Here is a 22,925-nt window from a genome sequence, read left to right as displayed (position 1 = left end):
ACGTGCGTGTGTGGTGGGGAAGTTGTGGTCACCCTGAAGTGGAGCCGCGTGTGTGTGTGTGTGTGTGTGTGTGTGTGTGTGTGTGTGTGTGTGGTGGGAAGTCCTGGTCACCCCAAAGTGGAGCCCCGGGGGAGAACCTGTTCTTGAGGATCACCCAGCAAACTGTAAACCTACCATGCATCTGGCCCTCACCCCCCTCTGGCCTCTGGCCTTCCCCATCCCCCAAACACTCCACTGGGGGTTGTCACCACTCTGTGAAGAACTCCTGTGGGAATGGCCTTAATTGAATACCCCTTTCTCCCAGTCAAAAGTGCTGAGTCAATCAGTAAGGCTCTCTGGTCTGTCTGGTTTCATAACAACACCTCTCTCCTTGTCTAGATCAGGGTCCTTGGGGCAGAAACTGGCTCCAGTGATGACCCTTAGAGACCAGGGAGAAAAAATAAGATAAAGGTCTGGGCCTGGTGTCTCACGCCTATAAACCCAGCACTTTGGGAGGCCAATGCAGGAGGATCGCTTCAGGCCAGGAGCTCGAGACCAGCCTGGGCAACATAGTGAGACCCTGTCTCTATAAAAAATGACCCAGGTGTGGCGGGCACCAGCTACTTGGGAGGCTGAGGCAGGAGGATCACTTGAGCCTAGGAGTTTGAGGCTGCAGTGAGCTATGATTAAGTCACTGTGCTACAGTTTGGGTGACAGAGTGAGACCCCTTTAAAATATACGTATATATTTTAGGCCAGGCACAGTGGCTCATGCCTGTAATCCCAGCACTTTAGGAGGCCGAGGCGGGCAGATCAGCTGAACTCAGGAGTTCGAGACTAGCCTGGCCAACATGGTTAAATCCTGTCTCTACTAAAAATACAAAAATTAGCTTGGCATGGTGGCATACACCTGTAATCCCAGCTACTCGGGAGGCTGAGACAGGAGAATCGCTTGAACCCAGGAGACGGAGGTTGCAGTGAGCCAAGATCATGTCACTGCACTCCAGCCTGGGCAACACAGCAAGACTCCATCTCAAAATAAATAAATAAATAAATAAACAATATTTTGAAGAGCTTATTCAGAGATAGTGGCTCATGAAAAGGGAGGAGGAAACTGGGGAAGGACAAGCTCAGGACAGAGCTGGGCCTTAAGGGAACAATTAACAATATCTAGGGACTCTTGACACAGCTGAGGCTGACAGTGGTAACCAGAGGAATAGCTTCCCCCATCCCTGGGGTAGGGCAAGGACTCAAGGAGCAGGCACACTCGCCAGTCCTCCCTGATGTGCCCTAGGAACGTAGCGTGACCTGGCGTGGCAGACAGGGCTCGAAGACCTCATCTTGATCAAGGAAAGACAAGCCCTATCTACGTGCGTCTTCCCCGCTGTCTTTCATCTTGGCCCTGTCTGGTTTATCATCAGATACCCCCACAACATTCTAAGCTCCATGAAGACAGAGATCATATCTGTATGGTGCACCACTGAATGCAAAGTGCTAGCATAGTTCTTGGCCTTTAATGGGTACTCAATAAATGTCTTGGATGGAAAGCCTGTGATTTCAAAGAGTCAGAAACCACTTTGCCAGGCCCGCCCGTAAGGCTGAATTTGGATGCTTAATCAGGTTTGCCTCTTCCTAGCCAAGCAGGGGCAACTCAGCTCCTAGGGTTTTGTTCCAGACAGCTCTCAGATGCCTTTTCCTGTAGTTGTAACCAAAAATACAAGAAGGAGGCCAAAGTGCCCAGCCTCAGCCTTAGGCTCCCTGAGAGCAAAAGATGAGGGCAGCATACCCCATTCCCCTTGCCTCTGGAGCTCCCAAGCTTACCTCTTGCCGGTGATAAGAGGTGTTTAGGAAGCCATGATAGCGCTGCCGCAGGGCCTGGCCCAGCTCCCAGTGCTGTAGCATCCCCTCCTGTGGGCAAACCCAAAAGTTAAGAGGGTCTAGAGGGAAGGGGTGGCTCACAAGCCCCGTGGGGTTTAGGCCCTGTTGCTTTCCAGGTTTACCCTTTGCTGGAGTCAATTAATCTGATCCCAGAAGTCTTTCATTAAGTGGCCAGTCATGCACGGCAGTATCATGGGCACAGAGGTTAAGGTTATGAAATCTGGTCAAAGTCAGCACCCATATGGGAAAAGGCAGTTTAGTAAGGCCCCAAGTTCTGTAGCCTGCTCTAGACATCACTCATTCTACAGCTCATCCTGAGGAAAGGCTGGCTTCTGACCCACCTTGGTTAATTGACCAAACCCCTGGGGCCATTCTTCTTCCTGGTAGGGGTCCTTGGGATATGTCTTCACTGGTGAACGGTCTCCATGGCGGTACAGCTGAGGGAAGAAAATGGTTTGTCTATAGGTCAGAAGCATCTCGATAGGGACCCAGAGCCTACCTTTTGCCCCATGTTAGGGAAGGAAGTCTCATTCCCTTTGGGAAGCCTACTCGCTGCAAAAGACCCCAGTTAGGAGTCAGTCACTTCTTCCAGATTCCAGACACTCTAACTTGGCTAAGCAATGCCACTGGAGACCACAGGCAAAGCCAAGGTACAGGTGGTAAGGGAAAAGAGAAGTGAAAGCAACATATGTGGTGGGGACAACTGGGGAAAAAAGACAACCAAAGGCTTCTTTAGGGATGAGTCTTAACCATTCAACTACTTCCCTGTCTCAGGGCAGACTCACCCCGACCTATTCGGTCACCCTGACCCCCATAACCCAGGGCTCCACGTCAATCCTGAACCCAGCCTCCCAACTACACAGGCCAGTCGTCCTCTCCTAAACCAGCTGTTCCTTCCCAAGATCCCCGACCCCCACCAGCTGGCCTTTGCCCTTCTAGCTTCAGGGAACTCTTTGGTGACCCCATTTCTCATTACCAAGGTAACGAAGCGCAGACTCCGGGCCTGGGTGGGCGGCATCACCATCAGGTTCGCGCCGAGAAGGAGCTGGAGGAGAGCCGCACGGCTCCAGCCGGACCGCTTGCCCGCCATCACCGTTGTAATCTATGCAGCAAAGAAGCTGGAACCCGCTGGGTGGCACCTGCAAGCAGCCGCCCGGACGCACTCGTAAGGACACACGCCGGAAGTGCGCTCGCCGCCATCTTACTTAGGGACGAGCTGGGGTTGGGGGAGAAGGCGCAATCTCGGTGGGAATGCGTGCAGGGGGGTCGCGACCTGGCTGTGGCGGAGGAGCGTAGGCATGTAGCCCGACGTGGCGAGGCAGACAGGTCTCGAAGACCTCATCTTGATCAAGAAGGCATTAAGTTCGCGTTTGCCTCTGCTAGGAGAAATCCCTTACCAAGGTGGCGCTTGCAGTGGGCGGGACCATGTCCTGGAAAGCGAGCGTCCCCTCCAGCCGGGGTGCTTCCGGGCTTGACCCCATAGCTAGAGCGGGTGCAGAGTTGAGGCGAGGGACGGAAAAGCAGAGGTCGCTTCTCTCCATGCCCCTGCCTTTGGGGTGGATTGAGCCCTGGCCCTGTTTTCTAGGAGACGTTTTGCTTGGGGTGCAGGGCATAGTATATAAACAACCCTTTGGATTTCCTGTGTCCTTGAGGTTGCCTCCAGTCTAGCCTACCGTTCCTGCCCCGCACGAAGCTTCAGTAGCCCTTTCACTTTCCCTTCCAGTCCTTTCCCTGACCTCCCTCCCCTCCACTTCCAAGTTTTAGTTAATTAGAGTCAAGACGTCATGCCTCTTCCCAAAGGAGTTGTGTTGCACAGGATGTTCAGACTTTCCAAACCCAAAGCACTGAATCCCTAGGGGAGGAATTTCAGACCAGGGGGGAGGTATTTTGAGGTAAGGGGCAGGCGCATATCATAAAGTGGGAGTACATGCGGTTTACACAGAATCAGTGGCCCTCTTGGCATTGACCATTAGGATTCAGGTGCAGCCAGTTTGGCCTCAGGACTTTGTGACTAATATGACGGTTGCAGAAGGTCAGATCGTAGGTCCTGGGGATGTTTTGATTCAGATCTGCCTACTGGAAGCAAATCTCAGATCTTTGGGAAACAAAACTGATCAGGCTTGGGCTGGGCACCGTGGTTCCCCTGTAATCCCAGCACTTTGAGAGGCCGAGGCAGGCAGATCACCTGAGGTCAGGAGTTCGAAACCAGCCTGGCCAACGTGGCGAAAACCCATCTCTACTAAAAATAATAATAATTTAAAAATAGCTGGGTGTGGTGGCGTGCTCCTGTAATCCCAGCTACTCAGGAGGCTGAGGCAGGAGAATCGCTTGAACTCGGAAGGTGGAGGTTGCAGTGAGCCGAGATAACACCACTGCACTCCAGCCTGTGCGACAAAGCAAGACTCTGTCTCAACAAAAAAAAAACCTGATTAGGCTTGGTGTGGTTGCTCACGTTTGTAATCCCAGCACTTTGGGAGGCTAGGGTGGGAAGATTGCTTGAGCAATCTTCGAGACAAGCCTGAGCAGCTTACGAAGAGCTCATCGCTACAGAAAAAAAAAAAGTTTAAAAATTAGCTGGGTGTGGTGGCACACACCTGTGGTCCTAGGTCCTCAGGAGGCTGAGGTGGGAGGATCACCTTGAGCCTGGGAGGTTGAGGCTAAAGTGAGCCATCATGGTGCGACTGCATTCCAGTCTGGATGGCAGAGCAAGACTGTGTCTCAAAAAAACAAAAAGAAAAGAAAAGAAAGATCAGAATTAGCTGTCCTTATTTTGCCCTAGGACTCCAGATTCAATTATTTATATATACTTCAGGATTTAAACTTTGCTTCCAAAGTTGTTGTGGAGGAGGCTGAGAAGCAAATAGAATAAGAGCTGAAGCCTGGGTAGCCAAATAGTTCTTAACCTTGTTTAATCACAAGCTGCTTTTTGAATCACATGAAAATTTTGCACCTCTCCTCCAGAAAAATGTTCACACATGTAAACACGCACATGGAATTTTGCATATAATCCCAAATGGTTCACAAAGACCATTTACTAGAGGTTTCATAAATCAGCATTTCTGAATACCTGATTTAACCTAGTCGTCTTACTTCACAGTTTAGGAAACAAACCTAAAGAGAGGAAGTGACTGGCCCAAACTCACAGTTGAGGAGAATGGATTAAAAGTCTAGTTTTGTGGTTCTCAGTTAAATAGTCTATAATGGGCTGCTTCTTGCAGGCTACTCAAACTGCATTACTAAACTGTAATTGGTGATCTCGAAATACTTTCAATAAAGAGGTATCTGTCAAAGGAAACCTTTTCACATTAGTGGGACTAAACAGGGCCTAGGCCGGGCATGGCTCGCACCTGTAATCTCAGTACTTTAGGAGGACAAGGCAGGCAGATCACCTGAGGTCAGGAGTTCGAGACCAGCCTGGCCACCATGGTGAAACCCCATCTCTACTAAAAATACAAAAATTAGCCGGACGTGGTGGAGCACGCCTGTAATCCCAGCTACCCGGGAGGCTGAGACAGGAGAATTGCTTGAACCCAGGAGGCAGAGGCTGCAGTGAGCCAAGATTGTGCCACTTCACTCCAGCCTGGGCAACAGAGCGAGACTCTGTCTCAAAAAAAATAAAGAAAGGAGGCTTGGGTAATTGGCAGAATGCTGCATATTAGTGGCGGGGAAAGGGGTTGAGTGTTTTGTTTTAATGGGCCTCTTACTCTCCTTGCAAACTAGCCATTGTACTTTCAGAGTGTAAATCTTTGGCTCACCAAATTTCAGCAATCTCTCAAATTCAGCTTTTGCTTTTCTTCCCACTTGCTCAAATATGTCTGTATTCTTTGTGCGTGCAAGTATCCCACGTGGGAGGGATTGATGAGGCAGATATTATTTCAGTTTTTATAGGGAGAAACTATTCCAGGAAGGATGGGGGTTACAGCACAAGTAGACAGTAGAGCCTGGAGCTGAGCCCTAGTTTCTTCTTCCTTTGCCCCCAGCTTTTGCATTTTCTGCCAGATGATTCTGTGGTCCTTACACTTTGGTTCCTAACTACAGATGCAAAAAAACAACAACAAAAAACAAAAATACCACACACATGTAGATGGTGAGATAGATGGATATGTGGGCCTATACCAGATCAAATAAATCAGAATCTCTGAAGGTGAGGACAGGAACCACTACCTTATTCTGTGTTGGCAGAAGCAAACCTAAATCCAGGTATGTTCGCCATTTTTTTCCATCTGAAGAGGCAGTTTTTTGTTGTTGTTTGTTTTTTTGTTTTGAGATGGAGTTTTGCTCTTGTGGCCCAGGCTGGAGTGCAATGGCGCCATCTCAGCTCATGGCAACCTCCACCTCCCAGATTCAAGTGATTCTCCTGCCTCAGCCTCCCGAGTAGCTGGGATTACAGGCACCCGCCACCACGCCTGGCTAATTTTTTTGTATTTTTAGTAGAGAGGGGGTTTCACCGTGTTAGCCAGGATGGTCTCAATCTCCTGACCTCGTGATCTGCCCGCCTCGGCCTCCCAAACTGCTGGGATTACAGGTGTGAGCCACCGTGCCCGGCCCCAGCCCAGTTTTATATAATGGAGTATGTTTGTGATTTTTGTTTGTTTAAGCTTGAGCTCAAACTTTTGAATCAGCTAAACTTGTTTTTTTTTTTTTTTTTTTTTTTTTTTTTTTTTTTTTTTGAGACGGTCTCCCTCTGTCACCCAGGCTGGAGTGCAGTGGTACAATCATGGCTCATTGCAGCCTCAATCTCCTGGGCTCCAACAGTCCTCCTACCTCAGCTCCCCAAGTAGCTGGGACTACAGGCAGATGCCATCACGCCTGGCTAATTTGTGTGTGTGTGTTTTTCTGTAAAGGTGAGGTTTCACCATGTTGCCTAGGCTAGTCTCAAACTCCTGGACTCAAGCGATCTGCCCTTCTTGGCCTCCCAAAGCGCTAGGATTACAAGTGTGAGCCACCGCACCCAGTCTTATCCCTGTATTCAAATTTGATATTTGCCCCTTGCTAGCAACTATCTCCTAGAGTTTACTGTGAGAATAAATGAAATAATGCATGTAAAGATAAATGTATGTAGTAGGCATGAAATCAATGTTACATCTTTCCTTTCTGCCTTCTGTATCATCTCTGAACTCAGGTCTGGGAATCCAGGTTTCTGGATTATTCTCTATGTTGTGATTGGAAGGTTGGGCAGAAGTCACTTGAGTAGATACGCAGTGGTCTGCAAGATGATCCCCACACTTTCCACCCTTCCAGAACGGTGAAGGAGGGAACAAGAAGCAGTTGCCCTTGCCCATCCCTGCAGACCTTACCCTGCAGCCTGCTTCATTGGAATGAGTACTTTTCAGGGGAGTTAGCCAGTAGTACCTGTGACCGTGGCTGGTGAATGCTCCTGTTTCTGCTTCAAGTTTCTCCTTGCTGTGAGAAGAAATCTGTGGAGGTTCTGGAGGACCAGATATGTGACTTGGTAGATCCCCGAGTGTGTTCCCAGGGACATTGCCTCCTGCAGGAGCCAAGGAAACAAAGAAGAGGCCCATAGGACTGGCGACTTTGGACCTAACAACTGCAAGCTGGTGGGACTGTGGCACAGGGGTGGGGCCGGCAAAGTGGGAATGTGATTCCGGCCGCTGATCACTTCACTGCTTGCCCTGGCTTGAAGCAAGTCTCAGTGGTTGGTCTCCAGAAACTCCGTGGAAATACTGCCAACAGGTTTTGGTCTTCTCCCACTTTCCTCTCCTTTTCCCTCTTTGTAGGGATGACGGTTGGGGTTTCTGAGCTGTAACCTGGTAGGACAGCTCTGGCAGTTGAAGTCCTGGTTATAATTTCTTCTAAACAGGAGATGAGGCTGAGGCCAACTCCCTGGCATGGGGGAGTTGGTCCCCAACCTACTTTTTCAGCAGTTGGCCCTAGCCTGGCACCCCCCATCCAGATGGGGCTTGTGTGTGGTCCTGGGTCCTGGGAAGCCACCTGTGGGGAGACTAGGTGTCAGGAGAAGGAGTTGAAGAACAAAGTGGATGAAAGAGACCTCTCCCAGCTCGCAGAAGATAGGGTACCAGGCCCCAGACCATTGATTCCTGAGTTTCTTGAAACCAGGCATCTCAGAGACATCTCTGACTGCCCTGCTGGGCTGGAGCTTCTGGGAGCAGGGAGGTAGAGGAGGGAGCTGGACTGGTGATGTGGGTGCTGGGACAGAATAGTGCCAGTCTCTCAGTGACTAGAGTCCCTGGTTTCTGCTTTTCCAGGACAGCTGGGGCCTTGTGAAAATCAGAGAGGGAACACATGCGAGAGGAATGGAGAGCCTTGTGCTTGTGACTCAGAGATACCCAGACCGGGTGGGGGCCTTGGGAGGGGACAACCTTGTGATGAGGGGGAACAAGAGCAAGAGCTGCAGGCAGAAGTCTGAGATGGGGGTGTCACAGGGGCTTTTCTGAAATGTGAAAATGAATACATGGGCAGATTTTGCAACAGCACCCAGCCTGCTGTCTTCTCACACTTTGCTCCCCAGCCCCCGCCTGTTCCCCATGTCCCACCCTGTGCTTCCTCCCGTCTTTCAACCAGGCTCCTCTTCTGCCTCAGCCTTCAACTTTTCCTCATCTGGTCCCTTCTGTCCCATCCACACCCCCGTCCACTCTTTCGCTGTTTCCTCTGTTCTTTTCCCTGGTGCCCTGTTCATCTGTTTTAGTCTCTTTGGCTGCCTGCCCTGGCCCCCGTCCTTCTGTGCTTTAATGTGGGGCCCATGGGAACTGGAGTTCATAGCAAAACAGGAAGAGCCCGTGAGCAGGAAACTGGGAATGGGGCAGGGGGTGAATGACCAGCAGTAACCTCAGCTCCTCGCCTCCCACATCTGGACTGGAGCATCTGCAGGGTTCTCAGCCTCTCCCCTGTAGCCCACCAGCCCTGGCTGCTTCCATTCCAGCACTTCACTGGCCCGAGATGCAACAAGACAAGATTGCCCTGGACTCTGACACAGCAAAGGGACTGGAGTGAGGACATCTGGGTTCTGATCCCAGCCGGGCCACTAACTGTGTGGTCTTGGAAAAGGCCCTCACATGAGTTTCAGTGTTCTCTGTCAAATGGAGCTCAGGTTACTTACTCTACTTTCCTCCCAGGGCTGCTCTAAGGACCAGAAAAGATAGTGAAGGGTTTGTGCTGTGTATGGAAACAAGTACAAAGTTCAAAATCCACTGAGTTAAGGCAATGGGAACACCCACAACTGAAAGAACTGGGAGGGTGATGACAACTCGTGCCATTTCTCGAACACTTACTGTGTGCCACACGTTGTGATACAATCTGTAGTCCCTCCCTCCTTCCTTCCTTCCCTCCATCCTTCCTTCCTTTTTTTTTTTTTTTTTTTTTATGGAGTTTTGCTCTTGTTGCCCAGGCTGGAGGGCAATGACGTGATCTCGGGTCATGGCAACCTCCGTCTCCCAGGTTGGAGCCATTCTCCTGCCTCAGCCTCCCGAGCAGCTGGGATTATAGGCATGTGCCACCACACCTGGCTAATTTTTTGTATTTTTAGTAGCGATGGGGTTTCACCAGGTTGGCCAGGCTGGTCTGGAACTCCTGACCTCACGTGATCCGTCTGCCTGGGCCTCCCAAACTGCTGGGATTATAGGCATGAGCCACTGCACCCAGCGTGATCTGTAGTTTCAATCTCACAACAACCTTGTGTGGTAAAAATGACTACTATCCCTATGTTTTCTTTCTTTTTTTCTTTCTTTTTCTTTTTCTTTTTTTTTTTTTTGAGACGGAGTCTCGCTCTGTCGCCCAGGCTGGAGTGCAGTGGCACAATCTTGGCTCACTGCAACCTCCCAGGTTCAAGTGATTCTCCTGCCTCAGCCTCCCGAGTAGCTGGGATTACAGATCCGTACCACCATGCCTGGCTAACTTTTGTATTTTTAGTAGAGGCGGGGTTTCACCATGTTGGCCAGGCTAGTCTCGAACTCCTGACCTCAAGTGATCCACCTGCCTAGGCCTCCCAAAGTGCTGAGATTACAGGTATGAGCCACCATGCCCAGCCTATTTATTTTTCAACATACCATTGCTGGCTCGAATATTCCTATTTTAAAGATAGGGAAACAAAGATTCAGAGACATTAAGTAACTTGCTCAATCAAGATCACATAGGTACTAAGAAGTTTAGGATTTGAACCCAAAATCTGAGCCCAGAGTCTGAACACTAAATCAACATGCTGAGTTGAAACTGACTACAGCAGTTGTGAGTGCGTGCCTGTAATGCTAGCACTTTGGAAGGCTGAGGTGGGAGGATGGCTTGAGCCCAGGAGTATGAAACCAGTCTGGGCAACGTAGTGAGACCCCACCTCAAAAAAGAAAAAAAAAGGAATAATAAAAAAAAATTGACTAGGGCTAACAAGTAGGGGATAGATGAGAATAATATTTTTCTTGTTATTCATTCAACAAATAGGAACACAGTACCTACTCTGTTGCCTCCTCTATGCCAGCCCTGTTTCAGGGGTTTTGGGGAAAATGAAATCAATAAAATATGATGTCTACTTTCCAGGATGGATTTCATGCCCCAGGCAACAGAGTGGGAAGAATGGCTATAGTCTCAGTAGCTGCTGGTTGGAGCCTGCCATCACTTCAGATAGGGATGTTCCCCAGATGAGGCAACCTTCATACCTTCCCAGGTCCATCCTGGGCTGCCACCCGAGTTGCCTGCCTGCCTTCTGCCACCCCCCCACCCCTATCCCAGGCCTGCCATTGCTCATAGCAGATTTCCTACCAAAGGCTCTCCTGGCCTCCTCTCTTATCTGTGGCCCCCGCAGGGCACCCACTTTCAGAAACTCCCTGGAAGGCCCAGCACCTGCCTCTCTGCACCCCTGGATTTCTACCAGCTTGGCTGAAGCCTAGGGCTAGTGGGGAGAGCTTCTTGGCCTCTTCCCAGAGGCAAGGGAGGAGGAGGGAGGCTGGGAAAGCAGGCTGGGGCTCAGTGTCGCAATTCTGGGCCCTGCTGGGACCTTTGCTCCGAGAGGTGCCTATGGAAGGGAGGGAACACCGACTCTGGAGGCTGCTGGGATTGGGGTAGGGGTTCCTGGGAGGCAGTCCTTTTGCAAGAGCTGCTAAGAGCGCTGGGTAAGGAGAGGAAGGGGAGAGACATGGAACTTGGCAGGTCTGCAGCGAAATGCCACTGTTTTGACCGGGAGTAGGGGGTGGGAGTGGCGGGAGAGGGGGTGGCCGGCTGGGGAGGAGCCAGCCTGGTGGAGAAGCTGCCCTGTGGGCGGGGGTGAGGAGGGGAGGGCTGCGGTCGTCAGGCAGGAAGGAGGGGTGGCCTGACCCCTCGGCAGTCCCTCCCCTAGCCTTTCCCCAAATTGCTACTTCCCTGGGGCTCCAGGTCCTGCTTGTGCTCAGCTCCAGCTCACCGGCTGGCCACCGAGACCTCTGGACAGGGAACTGCACCATCCTCTTCTCCCAGCAAGGGGGCTCCAGAGACTGCCCACCCAGGAAGTCTGGTGGCCTGGGGATTCGGTGGGTCTGCTCCTTAGCAGTGGCCTGGGGCTCTGTGTGTGTATCTGGGGTGGGGTTGGCGAATGTCCTAAGGATCTTAGAAGGGGGTTTCTGGGGAGAAGTGAGGGGTGATGGTGATGGAAGCTTGGGAAAGGAACAGGACTCTGGGTCCCAGAATAACTCATGAGGGATTCGGGGGAGGAGGTCCTCTATGTGAATTGGGGAGATTCTTGGAGATAAGAGATTTGTGCTGGGACCCTGGAGAGTGGCATGAGCAAGGTTCTCTAATAAGCAGCGTGTTTCACTGAGTGGAGCGAGCTTCGATCCCGTCTCCTGGTCCTGCTCAACTTTGGCTGTCCTCAATGTTGGAGGGGGAAGGGGCCCGAGAGAAGCAGGGCAGATGTACCCAAACATTCCCCGCTGGTTTGGAGGGGACTTTGAGGGAGAAAGGCTGGTACAGTGACTGGGAGCTCAGACTTTGGAGTCAGACGAGGGTTGGAGTCTTGATTCTACCGCCGCCTAACTGTGTGACCATAGTTACTTAATCTCTTTGAACCTCAGTTTGCTTATCTGTAAAATGAGGTTAAGAATAGTCCTGAGCTGGGAGCAATAGCATGTGCCTATAATCTCAGGTACTCAGGAAGCTGAAAGTTGATTGACTGAGCCCAGTAGTTTGAGGCGATAGTGTCCTATTATTGCACCTGTGAATAGCACTGAGTTCCAGCCTGAGCAACATAAAGAGACCCTATCTCAAAAAAAAAAAAAAAAAAAAAAAAAAAAGACTAGTCTTGACCTCAGAGGGATACAATGAGGAAAGCACATAAAGCCTTATAATAGGCTGGGCGCAGTGGCTCACTCCAATAATCCCCGCACTTTGGGAGGCCCAGGTGGGAGGATCCCTTGAGCCTAGGAGTTCCTAGACTAGCCTGGGCAACATAGGGAGAACCTGTCTCTAAAAAACATAATAGTAATATAATAAAGCCTTAGTACAGGCTAATATATGGCAAGTAAATATTAGCTGATATTGTTGGTATTGATAAAAGGGAGGATCAGGTGGAGAAGGGAGCTGAAGCCAGAAAGGAGGCCAGTTCTAGAAGAGTATAACCTGAGTCCTTCCTGCAGGACAGTGCCTTGGTAATGACCAGGGCTCCAGGAAGAGATGTCCGTGTGGCTGGGGGCCCCTGTGCCTGACATTCCTCCTGGTAAGCTTCATTCCAGCCCTCTCCCCTGAGCCCAGACCGCAGGCTCCTCGCCTCCCCGTAGGAATCAGTCTGCTTCATTACCTGCCTTCTTCCCTCCTCCAGAGAGCAGTCCAGATTCATTCTTAGTCGTGGTTGCCTCTCCCCCGGTTCCAGTGCCTGGCCCTTGCAGGCTCCCGCCCAGTCCTCCCCAATCTGGGTTTGCTGCTAAAGAGTTGGTCAGCTGAGTGCTTACCCTCCTCTGGCTTTGAAGAGTTTTATCTGATCTCTGAAATGCATACACTCCAGCCCCCCAAAGAGACGAGGGTTAACATCTTCATTTAAGGTCTTGAGATGTAAGAAACTACAAGTGACTAGTCCTAGCTAGAGCCCACACAGACGCTAGGGTCCCAAAGCCTGAGCTGGGACTTTGCTGCCCTCTAAGGGTGGGGATAAGTTTTCAGTTTCCCAGCTAGGACACTGGGCTATGGAGCGGGGATGGAGCCTGAGACCCCCATGTGCCTCTCCTTTGGAGCTCAGACTCTGCAGCGGAGCTGTGGAAGCCAGGTGCACAGGATGCAAGCAGCCAGACCCAGGGAGGCAACAGCCGCATCCTCAGAGAGGAAGCCAGGATGCCCCACTCTGCCACAGGCACTGCAGGGGTGGGGCTGGAGGCTGCAGAGCCCACAGTCCTGCTCACCAGGGCAGAGCCACCTTCAGAACCCACAGGTGAGGAGCTTCTGGGTTTGGAGGAGGTAGGGGTCCAGATTCCAGGTCCTGGATCTGGAAGAGGTTCCTTGGGGGTTTTTACTTTATATGTAATCTCATGGTTAAGTCCAAAGGCTTTAGAGCTAACTAAATCTGACTGATCTAAGTGTGAATTCTGTCTCTACTTTAGGCCTTCCTGAGCCTCAATTTCCTTGTTTATAAAATGGAAAAAAATTATGTTTGTCATAAGGATCAGTGCATATGAAAAGCTCATACAGTACCTAGAACATAATGGCACTTGGCCAATGAGGGCTACTCTTCTCATAAAAGAGAGACTGGAGTTTGTATAATGAAGGGAATGAAGGTCACTGAGTGCCCAGGGCAGTGACTGAGTCAGGGAGAACATGAACTTTTTTCCTTGGGGGAGAGCATTGAAACACTTTCCTGTAACCAGAGATCCGTCCACAAAAGCGGAAAAAGGGGCCAGCCCCCAAAATGCTGGGGAATGAGCTATGCAGCGTTTGTGGGGACAAGGCCTCCGGCTTCCACTACAATGTTCTGAGCTGCGAGGGTTGCAAGGGATTCTTCCGCCGCAGTGTCATCAAGGGAGCGCGCTACGTCTGCCACAGTGGCGGCCACTGCCCCATGGACACCTACATGCGTCGCAAGTGCCAGGAGTGTCGGCTTCGCAAGTGCCGCCAGGCTGGCATGCGGGAGGAGTGTGAGTTTCTGGGGCTGGGGGGGGGAAGAGGCTGAGGGGAAAAGAGGGGGCCAGGGTGTGACCCAGGACAGGTGCCTGAACTTGTAGGGGCCAACTGATCCCTAAGTATGGATTAAAATATATTTCTTGACCGGGCGCGGTGGCTCATGCCTGTAATCCCAGCACTTTGGGAGGCTGAAGCAGGCAGATCACCTGAGGTCAGAAGTCTGACACCTGCCTGGCCAACGTAGTGAAACCCTGTCTCTACTAAAAATACAAAAATTAGCCGGGTGTGGTGGTGAGCGCCTGTAATCCCAGCTACTCAGGAGGGTGAGGCAGGAGAATCACTTGAACCCGGGAGGCGGACGTTGCGGTGAGCTGCGATCGCACCACTGCACTCCAGACTGGACAAGTGTGAGACTCTGTTTCAAAAAAAAAAAAAACTTCTTGCGTTTACCGAGTGCTGTCTGTTTTTCTGGAGCCCCAAACTGCCCCTTTTGCCCCATCCTTGCTTCCTGTCTCCTCATATTTGGTCCTGTCCTTAGGTGTCCTGTCAGAAGAACAGATCCGTCTGAAGAAACTGAAGCGGCAAGAGGAGGAACAGGCTCATGCCATATCCCTGCCCCCCAGGGCTTCCTCACCCCCTCAAATCCTGCCCCAGCTCAGCCCGGAGCAATTGGGCATGATCGAGAAGCTGGTCGCTGCCCAGCAACAGTGTAACCGGCGCTCCTTTTCTGACCGGCTTCGAGTCACGGTACTTGACACACCTGGGGAGAGGCGGCTGCACCCAGATCACCAGTGGGCTTCTTGATGTCCGACTCAAAGCGCTTTGCCTTTTCCCTCCTGGGTAGCCTTGGCCCATGGCACCAGATCCCCATAGCCGGGAGGCCCGTCAGCAGCGCTTTGCCCACTTCACTGAGCTGGCCATCGTCTCTGTGCAGGAGATAGTTGACTTTGCTAAACAGCTACCCGGCTTCCTGCAGCTCAGCCGGGAGGACCAGATTGCCCTGCTGAAGACCTCTGCGATCGAGGTGGCTGGAGAAGGGCAAGGGATGAAGGGAGAAGCAGAATGGGATTGTCTGTGGGAGGGGCCTCCAGACATCGAGCTGGGAGAACCAAATCTGCTGGGAAGCAGGGATGAGGGGAATCGGCCTCCCTGGAAGGGGCTATGCTCCAAGACCAACCTTCCTAGTCCCCGTTTGAGGTCTGCTGCTTGTGTGCAGGTGATGCTTCTGGAGACATCTCGGAGGTACAACCCTGGGAGTGAGAGTATCACCTTCCTCAAGGATTTCAGTTATAACCGGGAAGACTTTGCCAAAGCAGGTGAGAACTGAGATCACACAGGGATTGGGGCTGGATGGACAAATGCTTCTTTTTTTATTTTTTATTTTTAAAAATTGAGGGCCAGGCGTGGTGGCTCATGCCTGTAATCCCAGCACTTTGGGAGGCCGAGGTGGGCAGATCACAGGGTCAGTAGATCAAGACCATCCTGGCTAACACGGTGAAACCCTGTCTCTACTAAAAATACAAAAAATTAGTCAGGCATGGTGGCACGCGCCTGTAGTCCCAGCTACTCGGAAGACTGAGGCAGGAGAATCGCTTGAATCCGGGAGACGGAGGTTACAGTGAGCTGAGATCACACCATTGCACTACAGCCTGGGCAACAACAACAAAAAATTGAGATGGAGTCTCACTATGTTGCCCAGGCTGGTCCCAAACTCCTGGCCTCAAGTGATCCGCCTGCCTTGGACTCCCAAAGTGCTGGGATTACAGGCGTGAGCCACCCACCATGCCTCGCCAAGGACTGTTTCTTTTTTTGTTTCTTTTCTTTTTTTTTTTTTTTAAAGACAGAGTTTGCTCTGTCGCCCAAGCAGGAGTGCAGTGGTGTGATCTTGGCTCACTACAACTTCTGCCTCCCGGGTTCAAGCAATTCTCCTGCCTTCAAGCAATTCTCCTGCCTCAGCTTCTTGAGTAGCTGGGATGAGGTGCACCACCACACCCAGCTAATTTTTGTATTTTTAGTAGAGACAGGGTTTTACCATGTTGACCAGGCTGGTCTTGAACTCCTGACCTTAAGTGATCCACACACCTCAGCCTCCCAAAATGCTGGGATTACAGGCGTGAGCAACTGAACCTGGCCAGGACTGGTTCTTTTTGTCATAGGCCCATAGTGACTACAGAGCCACAGGCCCAACGTTTGAGTGACTAGTAAGGGAAGGCTCCCCTTATTTTTTAAAGATGGAAAATTGGAATGCTGATAGGCTTCTCTCAGCTGCTCCAGATAGACCCCTGTCCTCTGTTGCTTTAGGTCAGTGGTTTTCAAAATGTATTCCAAGGAACCTGAGAGATATATGGAATGGCACCTTGGAGGAGAAACAGGGAGGCACAGGAAGTGAACTAATCTTCCTCACATGTGCTCTTTGGGGATCATGGGGGCTGATTTCCCCTACTCTTTTTTTTTTTTTTTTTTTTGAGATAAGTTCTTGCTCTGTCACGCAGGCTAAAGTGCAGTGGCATGAACGTGGCTCACTGCAGCCTCAACCACCTGGGTTCCAGTAATTCTCCTGCCTCAGCCCCCCAAGTAGGTGGGACTACAGGCATGCATCACCATGCCAGGCTAATTTTTATATTTTTTTGTAGAGACTGAGTTTCGCCATGTTGCCCAGGCTGGTCTCGAAATGGTCTCAAACTCCTGAGCTCAAAGGATCCACCCACCTCGGCCTCCCAAAGTGCTGGGATTACAGGTGTGAGCCACCACACCCAGCCTCCCCTACTCTTTTTTTTTTTTTTTTTTTTTTTTGAGACGGAGTCTTGCTCTGTCGCCCAGGCTGGAGTGCAGTGGCCAGATCTCAGCTCACTGCAAGCTCCGCCTCCCGGGTTCACGCCATTCTCCTGCCTCAGCCTCCCGAGTAGCTGGGACTACAGGCGCCCACAACCGCGCCCGGCTAATTTTTTGTATTTTTAGTAGAGACGGGGTTTCACCGTGGTCTCGATCTCCTGACCTTGTGATCCGCCCGCCTCGGCCTCCCAAAGTGCTGGGATTACAGGCGTGAGCCACCGCGCCCGGCTTTTTTTTTTTTTTTTTTTTGAGATAGAGTCTCACTCTGTTGCCAAGCTGGAGTGCAGTGGCACGATCTTGGCTCACTGCAACTTCCATCTCCCGGGTTCAAGCGACTCCCCCGCCTCAGCCTCCCGAGTAGCTGGAACTACAGGCGTGCACCACTACGCTCAGCTAACTTTTGTATTTTTAGTAGAGACAGGGTTTCACTGTGTTGCCCAGGCTGGTCTTGAACTCCTGAGCTCAGGCAGTCCACCCGCCTCGGCCTCCCAAAGTCCTGGGATTACAGCCATGAGCCACCACACCAGGCCCCTCCCCTACTCTTTTTCAATTACACTTTCTGATGAACTGGAACCATGGCATGGCAAACATGCCCAGAGGGGATGTACAATAAGAGCGAATGTTTCCATCCCCATCCTATATCTGAAGTATTTTCTCCAAAAATTACTTCATACTGCGGCTCTCTAGCTGATTCTCGCTTGGGAGCTACGCAGAAGGGGTTTCTTCATATTCAACTATTGGTCATGTTTGTGTCATGAAAACTGGCCTGGGAAAGGACGGGAGGCTGAGGGACTTTTGGAGGGAGTGGAATTGAGCTTCAGCAGGAAACCAAGTAGCTTAACAACTGGATGAGTGGGGCTCTAAAATATGGCTGATGCCCTGACTCCATTCTCAGGGCTGGTAGATCTGTGGCCAGGCCAGTCATCAAGCCTTCCCTGGTTTCTGACAACTCAGGTCAGCTCACGTGCCTCTTGCTCTCCCAACACAGGCCCACCCAATGAGCTTTCTAGGAAGGCCACCCTTCACTGTAGGGCATAATAGGGCTATGTTGGCACCTTTTGCCTTCTATAGTGCCCGGTGTGCTGCCCGGATGTGTTGGCACCTAATGGGGTGATTTAATGACTTTACCCAGCTTTAAAGCCCAGCCCTGCCCCCTCTTCCAAACCATTTTTTCCTCGATGGTTATTATCTCAGACCTTCTTAACCATGGCTCTCCCCTCCTTCAGAATATCCTCCTTGTGGAACCCTGCCCAGTTCTTTTTTTTTTTTTTTTTTTTTTTTTTTTTTTTTGAGACGGAGTCTTGCTCTGTCACCCAGGCTGGAGTGCAGTGGCCGGATCTCAGCTCACTGCAAGCTCCGCCTCCCGGGTTCACGCCATTCTCCTGCCTCAGGCTCCCGAGTAGCTGGGACTACAGGCGCCCGCCACCGCGCCCGGCTAATTTTTTTTTGTATTTTTAGTAGAGACGGGGTTTCACCATGTTCGCCAGGATGGTCTCGATCTCCTGACCTCGTGATCCGCCCGTCCCGGCCTCCCAAAGTGCTGGGATTACAGGCTTGAGCCACGGCACCCGGCCCCCTGCCCAGTTGTAAGATCTCTGTATTAGTTTGGCACTCGTAGACTCGTGCTATCTGAATCTGCACCTATTTGTAGATTTATTTATTTACTTATTTTATTTTATTTATTTTTTTTGAGAAGGAGTTTCACTCTTGTTGCCCAGGCGGGAGTGCAATGGCACAATCTCGGCTCACTGCAACCTCTGCCTCCCAGGTTCAAGCGATTCTCCTGCCTTAGCCCCCCGAGTAGCTGGGATTACAGGCATGTGCCACCACGCCTGGCTAATTCTGTATTTTTAGTAGAGATGAGGTTTCTCCATGTTGGTCACGCTGGTCTCAAACTCCCGACCTCAGGTGATCTGCTCGCCTCGGCCTCCCAAAGTGCTGGGATTACAGGTGTGAGCCACCGCGCCCGGCCCTTATAGATTTATTTATACAAGCAGTTTTGAAGTAATCATGCTTGCCTTTCATTTTTCATTTCGTGAGTGAGGTCTTGGGGAGAAGGAACTGGAGCTCTGTTTGTCACATCTCCTCCTCTCTCTATCCACTACTATTTACTGCATGCAGTAGATGACTGGTGACATGGACTGAGCACATTTGAGGTGTTCATTCCATGGGCATCAGCAGACCCTCACAGGTACATTAGCCAACTATAGAACCTCCTCTTAATTTGTGTATAAAGGGGGCTGTTTGCCATACTTTGGGGCTCAAAACCTCACCAAGAAATGCTTTAGAAAATGGGGCTTGCCGCTGGGCGTGGTGGCTCACACCTGAAATCCCAGCACTTTGGGAGGTCTAGGCAGGCGGATCACCTGAGGTCAGGAGTTCGAGACCAGCCTGGCTGACAGGGCGAAATCCCATCTCTACTGAAAATACAAAAATTAGCTAGGCGTGGTGGTGCACCCGTCCCAGTTACCCAGGAGGCTGAGGCAGGAGAATCGCTTGAACCCAGGAGGCTGAGGTTGCAGTGAGCCGAGATCGTGCCACTGAACTCCAGCCTGGGTGACAGAGCAAGACTCTGTCTCAAAGAAAAGAAAAAAGAAAAAGAAAATGGGGCCTGCCCATTAAATGGACTAACACACAACACTTGATAAACATCAGGGTGAAAGTACAGGAAGTGACTCACCAAGAAGCCTTGAATGGAAAAGTGTAGCAGATGGTTGCTAAAAGAAATCTGACAAAGCCTGAGGAACTGTGTAGGGTGCAGAGACTTTGACAATGTGTATGAGAGACATATTCTCTAGGTATCATGACTTTAACTCATGGTTTGTTGCATTTTAGTCTTCTCAGCAGGAAGACTGTTTCCATGAAAAACTGATTATTTATTGGCCGGGCGTGGTGGTTTATGCCTGTAATCCCAGTACTTTGGGAGGCCCAGGCAGGCAGATCACGAGGTCAAGAGATCGAGACCATCCTGGCCAACATGATGAAACCCTGTCTCTACTAAAAATACAAAAATTAGCTGGGCGTGGTGATGTGCACCTGTATTCCCAGGTACTCAAGAGGCTGAGTCAGGAGAATCGCTTGAACCCAGGAGGCAGAGCTTACAGTGAGCTGAGATTATGCTACTGCACTCCAGCCTGGTGACAGAGTAAGACTCCATCTCAAAAAAAAAGAAAAAAAAAAATATATATATATATATATATTTATTTTACAAGCACTTATGTGGTAGTTACCATATATACCACATATTTATGAGATAGGTACTATTATTATTCCCATTTTACAGATGGGAAAACCAAAGCCCAGAGAGGTTACATAACTTACACAAGGTCACATTGCCTTATAAGTGGTAGAACCAGGACTCAACCCCAGGCAGTCTGGCACCAGAATCCACATCCTCACCCATACTGCAATATTCCCTCTAGGATGTGATACATGAAATGTATCTCTAGTGTTCAAATAAGTAAGGCCAATGCCAGTGAAAAACAATGCTTTTTTTTCCTTTAAAACAGGGTCTCACTCTGTCGCCCAGGCTGAATGCAGTGGTGTGATCAATCATGGCTCAATGCAGCCTTGACCTTCTGGGCTCAAGTGATCCTCCTTGAGTAGCTGGGATTACAGGTGTGAGCCACTGTGCCCTGCTGAAAAAGGATTCTTTTATTTTTTTATTTTTTTATTTTTTTTGAGCCAGAGTCTTCTGTTGCCCGGGCTGGAGTGCAAGTAGCACGATCTCAGCTCACTGTAAGCTCCGCCTCCCAGGTTCAAGCAATTCTGCTCTTCAGCCTCCCACGTAGCTGGGACTATAGGTGCGCCACCACGCCCAGTTAATTTTTGTATTTTTAGTAGAGATGGAGTTTCACTGTGTTGCCTAGGCTGATCTCGAACTCCTGAGCTCAGGCAATCTGTCTGCCTCAGCCTCCTGAAGTGCTGGGATTACAGGGATAAGCCACCACATCCGGCTCTTTTTCTTTTTCTTTTCTTTCTTTCTTTTTTTTTTTTTTTTTTTTGAGATGGAGTTTCTCTCTGTCACCCAGGCTGGAGTGCAGTGGCGTGATCTTGGCTCACTGCAACCTCCGCCTCCCAGATTCAAGCAATTCTTCTGCCTCAGCCTCCTAAGTAGCTGGAAATACAGGCGTGCACCACCATGCCCAGCTAATTTTTGTATTTTCAGTAGAGATGGGGCTTTGCCATGTCAGCCGGGCTGATCTCAAACTCTTGACCTCAGGTGATCCGTCTGCCTCGGCCTCCCAAAGTGCTGGGATAAAAGGCGTGAACCGCCATGCCCTGCTGAAAAAGGATTCTTTATAAACAAAAATAAGAGTTGCTTCTATTTCTAGAAATGTGGAGCCCTCAAGAATTTTAATAACAGAATTGGCGGGGAGTGGTGTCTGATACCTGTAATCCCAGCACTTTGGGAGGGCGAGGCGGGTGGATTGCTTGAGTCCAGGAGTTTGAGACCGGCCTGGGCAACATGGTGAAATCCTGTCACAACAAAAAAATAAGAATTAGCTAGGTGTGGTGGTATGCACCGGTAGTCCCAGCTACTAGGGAGGCTGAAGTGGGAGGATTGCTTGCGCCTGGGAGGTCGAGGCTGCAGTGAGCTGTGATCGTGCCACTGCACTCCAGTCTGGGTGACCAAACAAGACCCTGTCTCAAAGAAAAAAAACAAGAATACCAGAATTATTATCATGTAATTCAGCACCTCTTGTGTGCCAGACACAGCACTAAGTGCTCTGCATACTTTGTCACTGAACCATCCCAACAATTTTCTGAGATGGGTTTAGATATGATTCTCATTTCACAGATGAGGCTTAGAGGGGTTAAGACATTTGCTCAAGGTTACACAGCAAAGCCCTGTAGCCTTTTTTTTTTTTTTTTTTTTTTTTTTAATGGAGTCTCCCTCTGTCACCCAGGCTGGAGTGCAGTAGTGCGATCTCGGCTTACTGCAACCTCCACCTCGCAGGTTCAAGTGATTCTCCTGCCTCAGCCTCCCAAGTAGCTGGGATTACAGGCACCTGCCACCACGTCCAGCTAGTTTTTGTGTTTTTAGTAGAGATGGGGTTTCGCCATGTTGGCCAGGCTCTTCTCGAACTCCTGACCTCGGGTGATCCGCCCGCCTCAGCCTCCCAAAGTGTTGGGATTACAGGCGTGAGCCACCGTGCCCAGCCCCGGTAAACTTCTTAGTGAGTTCCTAGTAGTTCTCTAAGGTAAGGCGCTGGAGGAGAGAAGGAAGTTCCTGCTGCTCCTGCTGCATGTGTCAGCCTCCCTTCTTCCTCCCCAGGGCTGCAAGTGGAATTCATCAACCCCATCTTCGAGTTCTCCAGGGCCATGAATGAGCTGCAACTTAATGATGCTGAGTTTGCTTTGCTCATTGCCATCAGCATCTTCTCTGCAGGTGTGGAGGAGGGGCAATGGGAAACAGCAAGAGACTTGCACCAAGGAGGGCTGCAGGTCCCACAGGAATCAGGGGGTGGCTTGGGAGGGTGGAGGCATTTGCTCTGTTATTTAGGGATGAGAGAGCTTGGCTGGAGCATGTCTCTATATTTTGGTTGCAACTTGGGGTATGGAACTGGACCCTGGCCAGACCTGCTTCTCAACTCTCTTGGTGACCTATAGACCGGCCCAATGTGCAGGACCAGCTCCAGGTAGAGAGGCTGCAGCACACATATGTGGAAGCCCTGCATGCCTACGTCTCCATCCACCATCCCCATGTGAGTCTCCCCATGGTGCCCCTTTTCCTCCTTCCCACACACAGGCCCATTCCCTGATACACCTACTTTCCCTTCAAGAATTTCTCTCTGACTGCATGGTGTGCAGACAACTCACCTCTCCCACAACTCCCCTACCCTTGCCCCGCTTCCCTGCAGACAGGCAAAAGCTGTTCTTGTCTCTCTCCTTTCCCCAGGACCGACTGATGTTCCCACGGATGCTAATGAAACTGGTGAGCCTCCGGACCCTGAGCAGCGTCCACTCAGAGCAAGTGTTTGCACTGCGTCTGCAGGACAAAAAGCTCCCACCGCTGCTCTCTGAGATCTGGGATGTGCACGAATGACTGTTCTTTCCTCATATTTTGTTTTCTGGGCCGGATGGCTGAGGCCTGGTGGCTGCCTCCTAGAAGTGGAACAGACTGAGACGGGCAAACATTCCTAGGAGCTGGGCAAGGAGATCCACCCGTGGCATTAAAAGAGAGTCAAAGAG

At 50.7% G+C, this 22,925-nt stretch overlaps 2 protein-coding genes across 10 annotated transcripts in view; one reads left to right on the top strand and one right to left on the bottom strand.

The window, feature by feature from the left end:
- LOC105471681 (acid phosphatase 2, lysosomal) overlaps positions 1-2,993 on the bottom strand; it is a 9,780-nt gene extending 6,787 nt beyond the window's left edge. Inside the window, exons 1-3 of the mRNA XM_011724359.3 lie at positions 2,833-2,993; positions 2,198-2,293; positions 1,800-1,886 (exon numbers count right to left, since the gene is read on the bottom strand). Coding sequence (XP_011722661.1) covers positions 1,800-1,886; positions 2,198-2,293; positions 2,833-2,946 — 297 coding nt within the window. The 5' untranslated portion in view covers positions 2,947-2,993. The remainder of the gene's footprint in view (positions 1-1,799; positions 1,887-2,197; positions 2,294-2,832) is intronic.
- Positions 2,946-22,925, top strand: LOC105471680 (nuclear receptor subfamily 1 group H member 3). 9 transcript variants are annotated; one of them, XM_071074722.1, is made up of 11 exons: positions 10,933-10,970; positions 11,193-11,326; positions 12,428-12,507; positions 13,019-13,212; positions 13,788-13,912; positions 14,437-14,645; positions 14,743-14,922; positions 15,115-15,214; positions 22,009-22,122; positions 22,344-22,438; positions 22,633-22,925. In XM_071074722.1, exons 1-11 carry the CDS (start codon positions 10,957-10,959, stop codon positions 22,777-22,779), a joined length of 1,392 nt encoding a protein of 463 aa, XP_070930823.1. In that variant the 5' UTR covers positions 10,933-10,956; the 3' UTR covers positions 22,780-22,925. The 9 variants fall into 9 exon arrangements, with proteins under 9 accessions (XP_024645465.1, XP_011722651.1, XP_070930822.1 ...); XM_011724345.2 differs by having other exon boundaries at positions 10,850-10,933; positions 13,024-13,212; positions 13,646-13,912; positions 14,743-15,214; XM_071074720.1 differs by having other exon boundaries at positions 14,743-15,214.

The sequence above is a fragment of the Macaca nemestrina genome, chromosome 12 (assembly GCF_043159975.1).
Source record: "Macaca nemestrina isolate mMacNem1 chromosome 12, mMacNem.hap1, whole genome shotgun sequence".
NCBI classification, from domain to species: Eukaryota; Metazoa; Chordata; class Mammalia; order Primates; family Cercopithecidae; genus Macaca; species Macaca nemestrina.
The sequence above is the reverse complement of the archived record's forward strand: the minus strand, read 5'-3'. Positions and strand labels throughout refer to the sequence as shown.

What these genes read in the sequence shown, in the direction of transcription:
- LOC105471680 (XM_071074720.1), top strand. An exon ending in TGTGCCTGACATTCCTCCTG is followed by an intron (nt 12,508 to 13,018) that starts GTAAGCTTCATT and finishes TCTCCTTTGGAG; the next exon opens with CTCAGACTCTGCAGCGGAGC. An exon ending in GGCTGGCATGCGGGAGGAGT is followed by an intron (nt 13,913 to 14,436) that starts GTGAGTTTCTGG and finishes TCCTGTCCTTAG; the next exon opens with GTGTCCTGTCAGAAGAACAG.